We start from the raw sequence: 15771 nt of genomic DNA on the forward strand, positions 1-15771 counted from the left end.
ATGACGGGCAAAGCGGGCGCGGCGCTGGCCCCCAGCCTGCCCGGCAAGCCCAAGCCCGACGGCGCGGCCGCCGCCCCCGCCGCCCCGCCACTGCCTCCGCCGCCCCCCGCGGCTGGGGTCAAGTCCAACTCCGGGCCCACCCCTCCCCGCTGCACCGGCTTCGGCATCCAGGAGATCCTGGGCTTGAACAAGGAGCCGCCGTCGCACCCTCGGGCCGCCCTGGACTCTCTGCCCGCCGGGCACCTGCTGGCGGCCCGCTCCGTACTCAGTCCCGCCGGGGTGGGCGGCGTGGGCATGGGGCTGCTGGGGGCCAGCGGCATCCCCGGCTTTTACACCCAGCCCACCTTCCTAGAGGTGCTTTCCGACCCCCAGAGCGTCCACCTGCAGCCCCTGGCCCGGGCCCCCGGGCAGCTGGACAGCAGCCAGACGGCCAGCTCAGGTAGGCACGTCCCCGGCCCCCGGGGACCCGCCGCGCCCCACCAGCGCCGCCGCCCGCACCCAGCAGCCGCCCGCAGCCGCTGTCCCGGCGGGAGGCCACCTGCTCGGCGGCGGAAGGGAGATTTCGTTTCGATCCCGAGAATGAGGAGAAGGGCGGGCGGGACCATATTTTCCACCCGTCCGGGGCTGCGGCCGCGGTCTGATTGTGTGGCCCTGGGCGCCCGGCCTAGGGATGCGCAGAGCCCCGTCGGAGGGGCCCCCGTGACCCCGTGTCGTTGCCGGAGAATTAGGGGTCTTTGGCATCCTTTTCCTAGACGGCAGCAGCCTCCAACAACTCTGCCTGCAGGCCCCGCTCCGCGGCCGCTTCGGGTCCCCCAGAGCGGCAGGCAGTAGAGCGCCGGACCCTGGCTCCGGGGACAATCCCCGGCCTCCCTCCGGCAGCGGCGCCCGTCCCGGGCCGTGCCCGTGGCCCCCGCCCGCAGCACGGCCGGCAAGCAGCACGGGGCCGGGCCCGAGCAGGTGGCGGGGCGCCGCGGGCAGAAGTGGGACCGGAGCTCGCATCGAAATACAGGGTCCCTGCTCCGTCCCCCACTTGCTCCTTCGGGGCAAAGGCGCCGGCGTCCTGCCCTTAACACCAGCGGGCCGTGGCATCCCTGGGCAGCCGGGGGCCGCGGATGGGCACCAGCTCCTCCCGGGGTATGTTTTTGCTGGTAGCTCCATAAACCTCAATTTCTCCCTCCCCGCTCCGGTGTTTCTGCGGCGCAGTCCGGGATCCCCGGGCTGGGGCAGGCGGTGGCGGTTCCCCGGCCGCGGAGTGGGGGCTCCAGCTTTCCCGTTTTCCTACGGTTCGGTTGAGCTCGCCGGGCTCTGCGTTTTAGCAGCGGGTCAACAACAGCCTCAGCAAACGACTCCGGTGGAGAGAGGCGAGAGCTAGAGCCCGGTCCCGGCCCGGAGCCTTCCTTGGCTGGGGCGTATCGCCCCGAGCTGCCCGCACCGGATCGGGAGCGGCGCTGGGGCCGCGCTGGAGGGAGCGGCCGGCGTCGGGCCCCGTCCGCGGCGCGATCGCAACGAAATCTTCGGCCGGAGGCTGCGGAGGGAGCGGAGCCGGCGGCTCGGGCCCTACCCGGGAGGACTCTGGCGGGGAGCGAGCCCCGGCCCACAGCCGCTGCCTGTCTTTCCGCAGATTCCGAGGATGTCTCCTCCAGCGACCGAAAAATGTCCAAATCCTCCCTAAATCAGAGCAAGAAACGAAAGAAGAGGCGGCACAGGTAAGACTGCGGCGGCCACCCCGGCCCCTTCGCCCCAGTCCCCAGGGAACCGGCCACCGGCGAGCCCCGGCGGGGACGACCTGCTCCGGCCTGGAGCAAAATATTCTTCCCGGCACCGGTCTCCGGAGCGCCCCGGCGCCCATGCGGCTTCTCCAGTGGGTCCTTCCCTTTATTCTTTCTCCCCGTCCAAAATAAATCGGATATGAGGACGTACCTATAGGGAATGGGGAATTCGACCACTGATGTAATTTTATTTAATTTTTTGTGGCTGCGGATCTAGGTATCCCGAGTCGCAATCCTGAGCAGCCCATGAGCTGCGGTGGAATGCGGATCAGTGTTTGGAAGGGAAAATTATCAATTGTCAGAAAGAATAAAAGCCGTTTCCAGCTCCACATACAGCAATCTTAATACTTGCTGTCGGCAAGACAAAATTCCTATAAATAATTTAAATATTTTGTTACATAAAAATAAATATTTTGCCAATAGATTAAATAGTTGGGAATCAGAGACAGCCTGCAAAGAAGCTGAAGAAGGCTGGGAAACTGTTTAAGGAAACGAAGATCCACTTTGGGATTTGGTTTCCTATAAGCACGGTCAGGATAATAGACTTTACCTGACTTCTCCCACAGTTAAAATGGAGTTGGTTTGTTTGTGCATTAAAAACAGAAACGAAAAAATCCCGTGCTGGGCTCTGGCATTGCTGTGTCCAGAGCGCCAGGACAAAGGGAGGCCAAACACCATCCACTGAGGGTGATTTAGGAATAATTAAATCAATCCTGCCACGATGCAGGAAAGGTGGATTAAAAGACGCTCCAGTGAAAGCTTAGCAGGATGCCGGGTGGAAGGAGACCGACTATCCCAGGAGACATCCTGCTATGTGTGCAACAGGAGGCTCGGTGAGAAGAGCTCGTTTTCAAACCCGGGCCCCCTCCCAGGCAAATGTTCCCAGTTTGGGTGCTCTGGAGTAAGTACGAGCTAATTTTCTTTACATCCCAGACAGGGCTGGATGATAATACAACTGGGACTGGTGTACAGGTCCTGATCTGGATGAAAGATAGGAAATGAAATTCAGATTTGTTTTGTTTTCAGTTCTAGACAGAAACAGACCTGCAGCATTTGGCTGTAGTTGTATATTCTGTACTAAACAGTTAAGACCTCTAATTGTACCAAGGAAGGGCTGGAAGATGACTGGCCAGTAGCCTGCAAATAGCTGAATGATAGAAGCACCAAAAGGGGCAGTGGATTGTGAATTGCAAAAGGGACTACTCGTGCATGAGCTAAAAAGGGAAAACTTCAGCTGAATGTCAGCAGAACCCTCCCGCTGGTGAGGCTGGACAGGCTTCTGTGCTCCTGTCGGAGGAAGATGGAGGGGACTGCTTGAAATCTAAACTGGATCAAAACTGGAGTAATTTTTCCTGTGGTCCCAGAGAGAAAATATGTGATTCAGTGTGCCTCTGCTGTCCCTGGAGTTCACACATTTGTCAGAGTTGAAGAAAAACTGTTTGAAAAGAGAATGGATTTAAGAGTGAATTTAAAGAAGGGTCTGATTGCAGGCAGGTCCCTTGCATTTGCATGCAGCTTTTGTTAGTAATATTATTGATCTGATGGAATCCTTTTCATTCTGTATACCAGAGGATATTTCTGATATTTTCCGTTTATGCTCTCTGGAACAGAAGGGCTGGATGTATTTTAGAAAAAGACTCTATTTCCTCTTTCCCTCTGGGAAATAAGTGTTTCTTAGATTGATGGTAAATTTATACATTTACTTTGCACAAGGGCTGAAATTTGTTGTTGGGTTGAGGGTTGTTTTATTTTGGTTCATTTTTTTGGTTGAGGTTTTTTGTTTGCTTTTGCTTTTTTGTTTTGGTTTTTGTTTGTTTGGGGTATTTTGTTTGTTTGTTGGGATTTCTTTTTTTGTTTTTTTTTTTTTTTTTTGCCACTGCAGTATTGCTAGCTTTTATCAAAAATTGTGCTTTCTGTACTGGAGGAGTTGAGGGGTGGGAGTTTTAACCCTCAGGGAGTGGAAGTGGTCCGGGACTTCTCATCCATCTGCTAGAGAAGGGTTTTCATCTGTCTCGGCTTTCCAGCTGCTGATTTTTCAATTTGGTTGTCCCAAACTGAGAACTGGCTGTGTGGAGGTGGGTTGGGCTGCTGCCTGCCCAGGGTGGTCCAGGAGGATTTCTAAAGGATGATGGGGTAATGCAGACTGGCAGGAAGTAGCTAGTGGGATATTGGGAGTGGAAGCAGCCAGGGCAAAGGCAGAGGAAGGGAGCGGGTCCTGACTCTCATGGGGAAGATGAAAACTGGTGAAAAGTGGTGGGTTAGGGTGGAGAAAACATTTGGACAGTTCATCCAAAGACTGAGACTCAAGGTGAAGGATTATTTGATCATGGAGATTGAAAAGGCTAAGGACTAGCAGCTGGGAAGGGGCTCAGCACCTCTCCAGATGGGGTGCTGAGGAGAATCTGCTTCATCTGAGTGTGATGATCCTCACAAGGGGCAGCAGAGTCCAAGATCAGCTGCCATCACTGCGGGTGCATGCTGCTGGGGAGGCACTATCTCCAGAGGCAAGTCCCTGAAAGGGAAGGTGATTTGTAACTGTTAAAAATGCTGTCTTCTGGCATTTTCTGGTTCTCCTTTCACCCTGGCACTTGACCTTTTATGCACGGAAACACAGGAGGTGGGGAAAAGCTATGTATTAGCCGGTTATCCAGGTTTCACTGTTTTCAGTGTCCATTTCTCTGACTCTTCATCATCTTTGCTGCTTCTTGTGTTTTGATCAAAGAGTTTTACTCCCCTCAGGACAATCTTCACATCCTATCAACTGGAGGAGCTGGAAAAGGCCTTCAATGAGGCCCACTATCCTGACGTATATGCTAGAGAGATGTTGGCCATGAAAACAGAATTGCCAGAAGACAGGATACAGGTAACCATATCTCTTGGACCCCCTTATTGTGCTGCTCTCAGCCATGTTCATCCCTCTGTGAAGAAAAAGTAGTGGCATGGGAAGGCTGACATTTTTCTGAATAAACTTCCCCAGGCTTTCCACTCTCCTGTTTTTGATGGGTAGGCAGACAGATCAGATATTCTTGGCAGATTTGTATTTGGTGTTTGTATGTCGACATGTGCTGTGTGTGGTGTGTTGTACCAGTGATTCGGGAGGTGTGCAGCACAGGGAATCCTAAATCGGAGAAGAACAGGCGTGCAAAAAACAATGACAGCATTTCAAGGTTTTGGTAAAAGCAAGAAGAAAGCCTCCCAGAGACCATGTCTGGGTGGGCATTACTGAAGGGAAAGAGCTCATCTCTGGTCCTTTGGCCCCAGAAGGATGCACAGGGATGGTGTACAGCTAGTACAGCTGTGGGTAGGATGCAGTGTGGGAATGATGGGTGAGTCCCAGTCATGTTTGTACCACGTCTGCATTTTGACTGCATTTGCCTCCTCAAGTGACGTTTCCCTGAAAGTTTCTGGGAACAATATTTTTTTTTTTTGTTAATCTGTTAAATGTTTTTAAGTTAACAGCTTTTAACATTAAGGTTTTAACTGCATGTCAATCCTGTTGCTCTACTGTGGTGCGGTAGAACAAGGTGGTGTGGATATCTCTGCTGTGTGATGAATCCTTCAGCAGGAAGGAGCAGCTTGAGCTGCAGGGCTGGGCCAGGACCAGCCTTTGGCATGCATTTCAGCCAGAAAGCTGGAGAAGACTTAACAGCTGCTGTTTACAGTGTGGGAGGCACACTGAACAGAGTTAACATGATGTTCACAAGGGTGGGCTCCAGCAGATTCTGTTGCCTCACTTTACCCCATGGCTTGCTCCCACCAGGTTTCTACACAAGGCTCAGGATTGTAATGGCCAAGCCCTGAGCAGGTGGAGTTCTGGTCTGGCTGGAAGTTAACCTGTCCAGGTTCTCCACACAGTGGCTGTGGCTGGCCTCTGTGAGTGGTGCATAGCAGTTTCCACGAGAGATGCTGTCCTGTGTGCCAGGCAGTGCTGGGAGGGTTTCCCTGGTTCCTTCTCCTGATCATCCCTAATCCAGCACCCACCAAGCTGCGTCTTGAGCTTCTGCTCTTTCTTTGCTGAAGAGATAGCCCAGGAGGCTGCTCCCTTCTGGGTTTGGAAAGTAGCTCAGAGGGCACTTAGCAGGATAACACTGATGCTGGAAGCTGCTGAGGTATGACCCCGTGCAGGGACAGGAAGATCCTCCAAAACAAAAGTGTAGCCTTTTTTTCATCTGTCCTGAGCCCTCCTCATCACCATTATTCTTGTGCTCAATCAAAAGTGACATTTTTATAAAAGCAACTCATGCTTCTTATCCCATTGACCTGGCAGGGCTCCTGCTGATCTAACAGCTTGTAGATAACCTGTGTGCTAACAGGATTTCCACCAGTCTTCAGAAATAATGGCCCATCATCTGAAATCATATATGATGCATTAGGATTTTGCCCTGAGAAACAAGCCCTGATGCTTTGCCTTTAGAGAGTGTGAAATGGATGGACGGTCACTTCTCCACTTGTGATCCTGTAGGACATCAGGTCAAGAGAGGACAGACTGCTGGGGGCTTATTGTTGCCTACAGTCACCATTTGGTGCTGGGCTGGAAAGAAGATCCTTTGATTTCCCATAAAGGACCTTTTCAAGGAAGAGGTTCATCTAGTGGCACAGTGTATGTTGAATTCTCTGAATTCTCATTTCTCTGGCCAGAGCTGAAAGCATTCTCTTTGTGTGAGGTGGAGAGCTGACACAGTTTGTATGGCTTCAGCACCTGAAGCACCCTTCTAGTGCTGAATGTTTTAGCTGATTTGGAAATGAAATCGCAGGTAAAGTATCTTAGCTGTCGCTGGCTTGTCTGCTCTGTCATTCTGCAGCTGGCTCATGAACAGCTGCCCACTTTTCCTGTATTTCAGCTTTTAAACCTAGGAGGACTCCTTACTGTGACCCCTCTGCTCTTGAGAGCAGATTAGACTTGGACAGCAGAAGCACCCCAGTGTATGGCTGTTCTGAACATCAGGTATAAATATAATGGCATGTGTATTCCAGAAAAAAGTGATTGTCAATAACAGTTTTGCTGATCATGAAAGGAGAAATAATAAGGAACAACAGAATTTCTGTAGCATCTGTTGAGCACCTCACCATGGTGAGCATCAGGCTCACATAGGAGTCCTCAGCACCACTGTTCTTTCCAACAGGTCAGCAACTGATTGTCCCTTACCACACATTCTATGAAATTTCCCTCTCCCTATTTTTTGTGTGTGACAAGCCATGGCAAAGTGATTACCAACTTTTGATTTGGTAATCAATATTTGATCATATTTCTTGATATTTTACCTCATATTCCTTTTTCAACTTTGGACCTGTTTGTTATGAGCCTAATTCTTTCCCCCTGGTTATAAAGTTCGCACTCTTTAAATAAATCTAAGATATTTCTTCTTCTGGCTGTCACTTTCAGTTTTCATCATTGCTTAAGCAAGTTGCAAAGATCTTTCCTTAAATCATCCTTCATAAATCACATGCTCATCTCTTAATCATGTGGTTTTTCTTACATGAAGCCCATCCTGTCTGTCAGCCTTCCTGGAGATAAGGGACCACATGCCTACAGCTGCATGCTGGGTGTGCTCACACCAGTTCAGCTGGACTTGTGGTCCCTTGCAGAAACAGCCTTGGATTAGCACTGCTCTGCTTGCTTTCTTATTTATTTCTATCTATCTAATTCGGTCACTCCAAACTTCTTTTAGCCAGATTTTATTTTATGCTCAGGATTTTCCCTTCAGCGTTCTGGGTTTCATATGGAATTTTGTTAACTTTGGCTAGCAAGCATAATTACAGCCCTACCAGCTCTGACAGTGGCAGGAGGTGGATGCTACACAGGGCAGCTATCTAGGGACACTGAGTACTTTGTCAGTCTCCTGGGATTTTGAATACATATAAATATCTTAATATCCCGTAGCAAGAACTTCTGCATCAGAGTGGCCTGAGTGCAGTAAATCTTGCTTTGAATCTTGTAGCATCATTTAATGCCCCTTGGAAGAGACAGCTTACAATGAATCTTTACTTCCCATCTTCATAATATTTATAATTTCACATTGTTGCATTTTTTTTCCTTGCATGAGTTTCCAGCTGCCTGAGGGAGCTCTACAGTTGTGCATTTTCCCTGTAGCTTGCAGCTCCTCTCAGCTTTCAGCAATGTTCTTTCCCTCTTGTAGGTCACTAATGAAAGTGTTTTCTAATATTGTTGTGAGCATCACATGTTGTGGACTTCTACAGCATTTCATGTGGTTTCCCATTGGATCCTCACCTAGGACTGATATCTACCCCTTATTTTCATTCATGGATTTATTTCTCAGGAGGTATTAGTCAAAGAGAAAGTAAATCACCTATGAAATCTGATGTGAAAGTGAAATTCAAAGAGGGCAATTGAAAGAATGATATATAGGAACTGTTTGCAGGTAAAGCCTCCAATAGAACACTACAAATAGCCATCAGAGGCCAAGAAAGTTACTGGTTTAAGAGAACATTGAATCCAGGAAAAAAATATTCAAACCCTTCGTTTAAAGAGAAGATGAAAGTGTTTTTTTTTTTCCAAGGCAGACACACACTGTGTGTGTCTTACTCTCACATTGAGCTGGCTGCTCCTGCGAGGAAAATGAGCATCTTCCCATTGAACAGCATGGAAAAATAATTTTTAAAAAAGTGAGATACTATGCACAAGCCAGATCAGATGTCACTGTGGCTATTTTGCAAGATAATTGAAAAAGACCACATTAATCAATGTATTTAAAAGAATATTCATAGGAGTTGAAGTGCCAGTACTGGAATAAACCCAGACTGTTCTGTAAAATCTGAGAGAGGTAAGTAGATTCCTGTGGGGAAGTATATCCTTAATAAACATTATGAAGTATTAAAAATGTCCTGAGGCTGACAAATACTGCAAATTACTTAAATCACTGTTTATCTTAAATCTCTTAACTGTAATGTGTAGATTTTAGATAAGTTATCCCTATTGAATTTATTAATACATAACAGTTCCAAACTTTAAACTGAGTAGTTACAGTATTGAAATTCAGTAACAGTTTGATTTGGGGATTATTGAAATGATTGTGTATGTTTGTCCTTAAAGTATGTCTCCTGCTGATCAAACAAATTGATTAATCAGTATTTCAAAAAAATAAGATCCTGACTGCTATTGTAGGGACATTAGAGTCAGTCACCTTTTAAGGGAAATAATCAATTAAAAAAGGTAATAAAACTCCTAAAAATTGTCAGTTCTTGTTGTTAAAAGATTGTATGGTAATTATTGGATGACAAATTTTGGGACAAATAAAGTTGCTCACATAAGCAAAAGGAATGCCAAGAAGAGGCCAGTGCTGTGTGTGGAGTGGGGATTGTCTGTGCATCCAGCAAGCTTTGTCAGGCAGCTAAGAGGCCAATTTTTGCTAAAAACAAAACAAGGTCAACTAAATCTCTAATTGAAAAAGTATTGGTTTAGCTATCAGATTAACACATTTCAGTATCACTGTGAAGCCCTTTCAGGAGTTGAACAGCTATGGAGGAATCAGGAGGAGTAATCGTTTAGAGGAAAGCAAGTACCAAGAGTATTTTGCAAGGACAGAGCCTTCAGCTTTGCAAAAAAGGTTCTCTGTTTAGAGATGAGCATAATTTGAGGAACTGCACTGAGTGTGAGCTCAGGAGTGAACCCACAGAGTCCCCTCAAGAAACATGATAGAAAGCATGAAGGAAAAATTAGTTTTATACAGCTTTAGCAGCCCTGGCTTCTCCCTTTCCTGCCAGCTTTTCCTGCTTGCTGCAGAGTGCTGAGGTGTAGTCTGAGTCCCATGGTGTAAGTATGGAATGCTGTGATTGCTCCATGCAGTCGGTGCCCTTTCCTGAACGTGTGCCTGGAATGGCTGCCAAAGCATTACTTAGTGCTGCAGAAAGTGGTGGTGCTGGATCTCCTAAGCTTATCACTGTTACTCTAAGAAGTGAGCACCCAAAATTTTAACAAGTCTAGTCTTGTTAAAATTTTGGGTGACTCTTCCACATAGAACAGAGAAAGAACAGCATGAGCTGTTCACCCATGAACCCATGAACCGTGGGTTCTTACTGGTATCTCTATACAGCACATTCACGGGGACCACGCAGCTGGAAGGAAATTATCAGAGTGGTTAGGCTTGGTGGAGGTAGATTACCAAGGTGAAGCACAAGCCAAAAGTGTTGCTGTTGTGTGAGCCAACCATTTCAGAATTTATATTTTTTATTTATTTTATTTGTATGTTTTAAGAGCCCTGCAAGCAGTTAATCATGAAATAGAACTGGGCAGTTAGTGCTGTCTACCTTTGCCAATAATTCGTGAGCACTGGGGGAAGCCATGACTGTGTGATATCAGATAAGTGTCATAAACTTCCCCTATGCTTCTAGAAATGTAGGAAGTGTACAAGTGAGAGTAATAAAACTAATCAAACTTAGTGGCTTACTGAGAATTTTATTATGAGTTTTTCTCATGGCATATGGTGCATCTCTGCCTCCATGTCTTTAATTGGTATGTTAGGAGTTCATCCACTTTTCTGCCTCTTCAATAACATGCTTGTTTAGTTGATCTAAATTCATATTCATTTCCATTTTTCAATTAAGAGTTGTTTAATTTGGCCCTTTCTCTAATGGATTGTTTTCATTACCCTTTATCTATGGCCTGTTTTCAGCCCATGTGCTAGAACTTCGTTTACAAGTTAATTACCAGAGCTGCAAACAGAGGGGCTGGGTGATGGGCAAGAGCAGGGGCCCAGGCAAGCCTTTCCAAAGGGAATCCTGTCTGAAAAGTCTTACACTACATGCTTTTGGACAGAGAAAGAAAATGTGGCAGGAGAAAAGAGGGAAGATGCTGGGAATGACACTTCAGCTTACTGAAGTGGGGACTCTCCTGATTGTTGCTAGACCATGAAGATTGCCTCCTTATCTTGTGGGATTTTACCCTGCTACAGCTGGGGCTGTTAGGTGCAGTTTTAAAAGGTCTTTTTAGTGCAGAGGTGGAGGTAGAGAGTTACGAATATTTTCTTTGCCCATCGACTGCTTTATCCCTCTGTGTTCAGTCCCTGAGTTGCTTTAGCCACTGACCAATTTTCTAAATGGGACAGAAAACCAAATAAAACCAAACTTGCCTGTTCTTGCCTTCTGCTCTGTTCTTTCTGTCCCAGTTTAAGGGACGGTGAAACTGATGTGCTCCTCCACAGTATTTGGAGGGAAACAGGGCTCTTTACAGTGACTCTGCTTGCTCTCTCCGTGGTTTGGAGATGCTATCAGCAGGGATCCAACACCTTCAAGTGTTGGGTCACACGAGTTCCATGTGAGAGGAAAGACAGGTGGGCAACAAAATATGCTGAAGCCCATTTTTGTAGAATGCCTTGGCAAAGGCTTTCCCCATCATGCCCAAGAGAATCAGGAATGGCTCTGCAGGTACATGCCAGGCTGTGACAACTCTTCTCTGCATTCATCCCCCCATTTTCTTAAAAACAGTTGTTTAAGGCTAACACTTCTCTGAGTTAGCTTAGGCATTGCAGTTCCTTGATCACTTCAGCTCTTCTGGAAGTACTGTCCCAAATCCCTGTGCTGGGAACACTTGTATTCACTTCTTCACTTAAGGATGAACTTTCTTTTCGCTCTTCTGATATTACTGTGGTTTTTCACAGCTGATTTTTAAAAAATAATTTGTCATCCCAGCAATTTCAGTAGTTAATTCCTTTCCTGGCAGATGATGCCTGGCAGAGGAAACAGCTGATAGTTGCGTTCATGTTTTCCTTTAATAACCCTTTATTACCAAGTTTTCCTCCTTTCCTGACTTTGAATAGAGATTTTTCTAACAGTTCAATAACACAAGTGCTTTAGACACTCAGTTAATTTACTCTCCCCTTTATTTCTTAATGGATCTATTTCTCTCTGTAGTGTTTTTCTTTTACCCTGATAAATCTCAACAAGTTCTTCTGATTCTTCTCTGGAAGCACAAACCTGCTCTCCTTTTCATGCCCGTCACTGTGGATGTTGTGTGAGCCAGGTTTTGCCCAGGCACTGTAGAGTAGTCCAGTCCTCAGCAGACATGCCAAGAACCTCAGTCTCCACGTACATGAGGCTGGCAGCTCCTTCTCTGGGGCAGAAAAGAGGAACTGAGCTGGACAACAAACGGTTTCTACAGTATCTTACAACTAAGACACCTTCCAGAGGGCACTTCATCAGAGGCTGTGAAAAAGCATTAGGTGCTTTTCTGTCTATCCTGGGTGTTACTGTCCTGGGAGCAGCAGCAAGAGGTGTTCAGTTTAGGACCTGCCTGGTGTGAGAAGCACACTTTGCTCCCTACTTTCTCTCTCAGCAGGTAACTGGTAGGCTCCCAAATGTCTGAGCAAAGGCAGAGCTGGAACCCATGGCTGCCACGCTGTTACTGGAGCTTTCAGCTACAGCTTTCTCTTCAAACTTGTAGCAAGGGAATGCAGGCCAAGAATTGCTTGTATCTGGTCACCTTGCTGTGAATTATATCAATGCTCATGCCATGCATGTTGCACATTCATAAACATAGGGGTTATGACCCTTCCGTGGTCTAGAGGTAACCTAGGGACTGACTCATGCCTGGCTGCTGTAGCTGACCTGCTACAACGTGGATAAGCAGCAGCACCTTGCCAGGCTGGGTTAGCTCGTACCTGTGTTGTTCAGGCAGGCCAGCACAGACAGGCTGCCCACCCATGCCTCTGGGAAGCTCTGCTTCACCTGCAGCTTCAGGATCCATGTGGCAAATACTTTCTCACTGTGCTACCCTTTCATTTCTAAAGACACTGCTTGGCTCCCCCAGAGGGAGGGCTGAACTGTGAGAGTTGTTGATAAAAAACTTCTTGGAAAGATCTAGCCATCCCACTCCTGTGAACATGCATGATAGGTACCTGTGCCAGACAGTGCTCATAGCCAGATGTGCCAGGGATGTCCATTCCAAGACAATGTGCTTTATGTCCATCACATCTTTCTGATATCTCTGGGTCCCTTCACATGCCATGCCCCATGACTGTCATTACAACACCTGCCATTCCTTATTTGACTGGACCAACTTCTTCAGCTTATATGATGACCATGAGTGAGATCGAGGCTCAGTGTCTAAGTGACAGCTAAGGGAGGGTCCTGGCCAGAGCTACCTGGGACTGTGCTGGTGAGCTCAGATGTGCTGTCCTGGTGGGAGCAGCATTCCTGGACAACCTGTGTGTCACCAGCTCTGCAGGTCACACCATCAGCTGGGCTCTGCCTGAGCTGGCAGTGTTTGCTACAGGCAGCAGCAGCACAGCAGCAACCAGTGCCTGCAGCACCAGTTTTCTGCAGCTGGAAGATGGCATGTGAAAACCCCTCAGCTGTGAACCAAAGAAGGTTCAGGGTACACAGAGCTGAGGAACAAATAGAGCTAGGAGCAGACATGTGGTAGGAGTAGAGTGCTGAAGGCCCACCCAAGGTGGTGCATGGAAACTGATTACATCTTACAGCGTTTTATAAAATTTCATGTTTGTATAGATATCTTCCAGCTAATGGTTCAATGCTTCAAGGGTGCAGTGCATTAGTGAGCATGTGCTGTACCCCTTGGGGACTTTGCAGACTGCCCCCATGCATGCAGGGGTGGGCTTGAGTCTTATCTCAGGGAACAGTGGGCACCAGTAGTACTGCAGACTCCATCTCTTGCTGGTCCACAGCTTCTGGTGCCTATGTTTTTTTCTGGAGAAGGTCAGAGAGCACCTTTGCCCTTTGTTCAATGTCTACTGATGAAGGGCAGGGCACCATGGAGATGATGCTGGCATGCAGGGGGCAGGTCCAGAGTGCTCCACAGCCTCAGAGGAATGCTGGCATCCCATGCTCTGATTTCAGAGCCTAGTGAAAGGCATCATGAAGGGGATGTGACAGTTATCCTCTGACTGTCCTGACTCACCTCCTCTAGCATGAAAGTGATAATGCAGTGTTGTCCTTGCATGATTACGGAGTGCATTACAGACAGATGTTCTGTGCTAAGGTTTCCTCTGTGCTAGAGGACCTGCAGAGCAGTGTTAGTGGGGGAAAAGAAGGCAAAATGAAATAATTCAGGCAGGATATGGTTAATGGAGTCAGGTATTGTGATCACCTAAAGGATGGATGTGCACTATCACTATTTGTGACAATGACAAATGTCTCCCTGGGTTTGTGTGGATTAGGATGATGACTGCACTCTTGTCAGCCTTCCAGTGACTATCATGCATCTATGACCCTGATATTTTTCTTGTTTTTCACTCAGCATGTTAGGAAAAGAGGAATTTGGGTGTTGATCTGCCAGGTCTCAGCATATGGGAGCCAATACTGCAGTGCCAGCTAAGCTTCTGGCCAGTTGGAATCACAGTGGGCCATGGTGCAGTCAGTGTCTCAGAGATACATTTGCTGTGCAGATGTGATGCACAGACTGAGTGTGTGCTGAACCACTGATCTCACTGTTCTGACCCTGCACATCGTGTGCACACTTGTTTTTCTTTGGGGAAGATGGGATCCCTGCAGCAAATGAAGCTCTTTGCTTTTGAAAGGTTACAAGAAGTGAAAAAAAAAATATTTTTGCCACATGAGGTCAGGTGAAACCCCCAGATTTACCAAGGGAGCACAGTTTAAGACATATTTCCTGGTCAAGTGGGATTTTATAGCTTTGGTTGCATAAGTCAGATAAATTGCAACAAACAGTTATTCTTGGCCCATGTAGTGCTTTCAAGAGCAGGATTCAGAGACAGGCCTGGCCTGCAGGACTGATGGCATGGTAATATTGTGTACATTTTTGCTGTGTGCCGATTATGCCCGTATTCAAATGGGTGCCCTGTTATGCTTTTAGCTTAGAGGAGACCCAAGCTTGGATGCATCATTATGGCTTCACTCAAGAGGGATGAGCGCTGTCTCACAGCTCAGCTTGTATCTCTGGTTGGACCTATTAGTGGGTCAGACACAACTCCAGCTGTTACCAGGAAGGGCTCTTGCTATGCTGTGTACAGGAATTGCTCTTTCTAAAGTGAGTTCAGCAAGCTCTTTCCCAGTGTTTAGCAAGAAGAGGGATGATGAGTCCTGCGATCAGCCATGCAGCCCATGTGCAACCTTTACTGCTCTCATTTAACTTCATAACCACTTTATACCAGCCATAGAAAGTGATGTCACCATAAACAGTACCAATAACTTTGATGTTACATTTGAAAAAACAGCAATAAACTGTTTCCAGGCTTACACAAGTGGTGCAGTCTCCACCAGTAGTCAGGAAGTTTTTCTGTAGTGATTGCTAAAAGGGAGGGGTTTGAGGAAGCCCCAGGGCACAGTCAGACCTCATGATCTCATACCAGTCCCTTATACAGCCCCAGTGGTCATGGGTGTGGTGGGGACATGCTCCAAGCAAGATATGAAGCCGTCCTTTGCAGTGTTCACACCTTCAGATTGAACTCAGCCAGGGCCACAGGTGCTGTCTGATATGAGGATGAAGATATCACTGTTTTTTCAGAAGAGGTTTTAAGTTTGACCACTGCCATTGTTAAGTCTTGGGCTGGAGAGGGAGGAGGTAGGAAGGGAGAGGTGTATTTGTCAGGAGGAACTGAGTACTGAGATGACAACAGGGCCCTGGACATGGAGGGCAGCTGGAGGTGTTGTCTGGTCTGCGGCTCGACCTCCCAGAGTGCTTCAAGTGTGGAAGTGACAGACAAAGAACATACTCACCTGCCTGGCCATGTGCTGGGGAGATGGCCTCAGTGTGACTCTGGGGGTCTTGCCATTTTGCCCCTTGCTTTAGGTGCTGCTTGGCCAACAGCTGTGTGCAGCTGCTCCCTGCAGCCTGGCAGAGTGCTGGAGTGTCGGTGTGTCCCTGTTGGTGTGTCCGTGTCGGCATGTCCATGCCAGTGTGTCCATGTCATTGTGTCCGTGTCGGTGTGTCCGTGTCGGTGTGTCCGTGTCGGTGTGTCTGTGTCGGTGTGTCCGTGTCGGTGTGTCCCTGTCGGTGTGTCCGTGTCGGTGTGTCCGTGTCGGTGTGTCCGTGTTGGTGTGTCCCTGTCGGTGTGTCCCTGTCGGTGTG

At 47.9% G+C, this 15771-nt stretch overlaps 1 protein-coding gene across 1 annotated transcript in view; it reads left to right on the forward strand.

Moving 5' to 3' along the window:
* VSX2 (visual system homeobox 2) overlaps positions 1-15771 on the forward strand; it is a 24366-nt gene continuing 8595 nt past the window's right edge. The window contains exons 1-3 of the mRNA XM_015629636.1: positions 1-439; positions 1622-1706; positions 4509-4632. Coding sequence (XP_015485122.1) covers positions 1-439; positions 1622-1706; positions 4509-4632 — 648 coding nt within the window. The remainder of the gene's footprint in view (positions 440-1621; positions 1707-4508; positions 4633-15771) is intronic.

Source organism: Parus major, chromosome 5 (genome assembly GCF_001522545.3).
Source record: "Parus major isolate Abel chromosome 5, Parus_major1.1, whole genome shotgun sequence".
Taxonomy (NCBI): Eukaryota; Metazoa; Chordata; class Aves; order Passeriformes; family Paridae; genus Parus; species Parus major.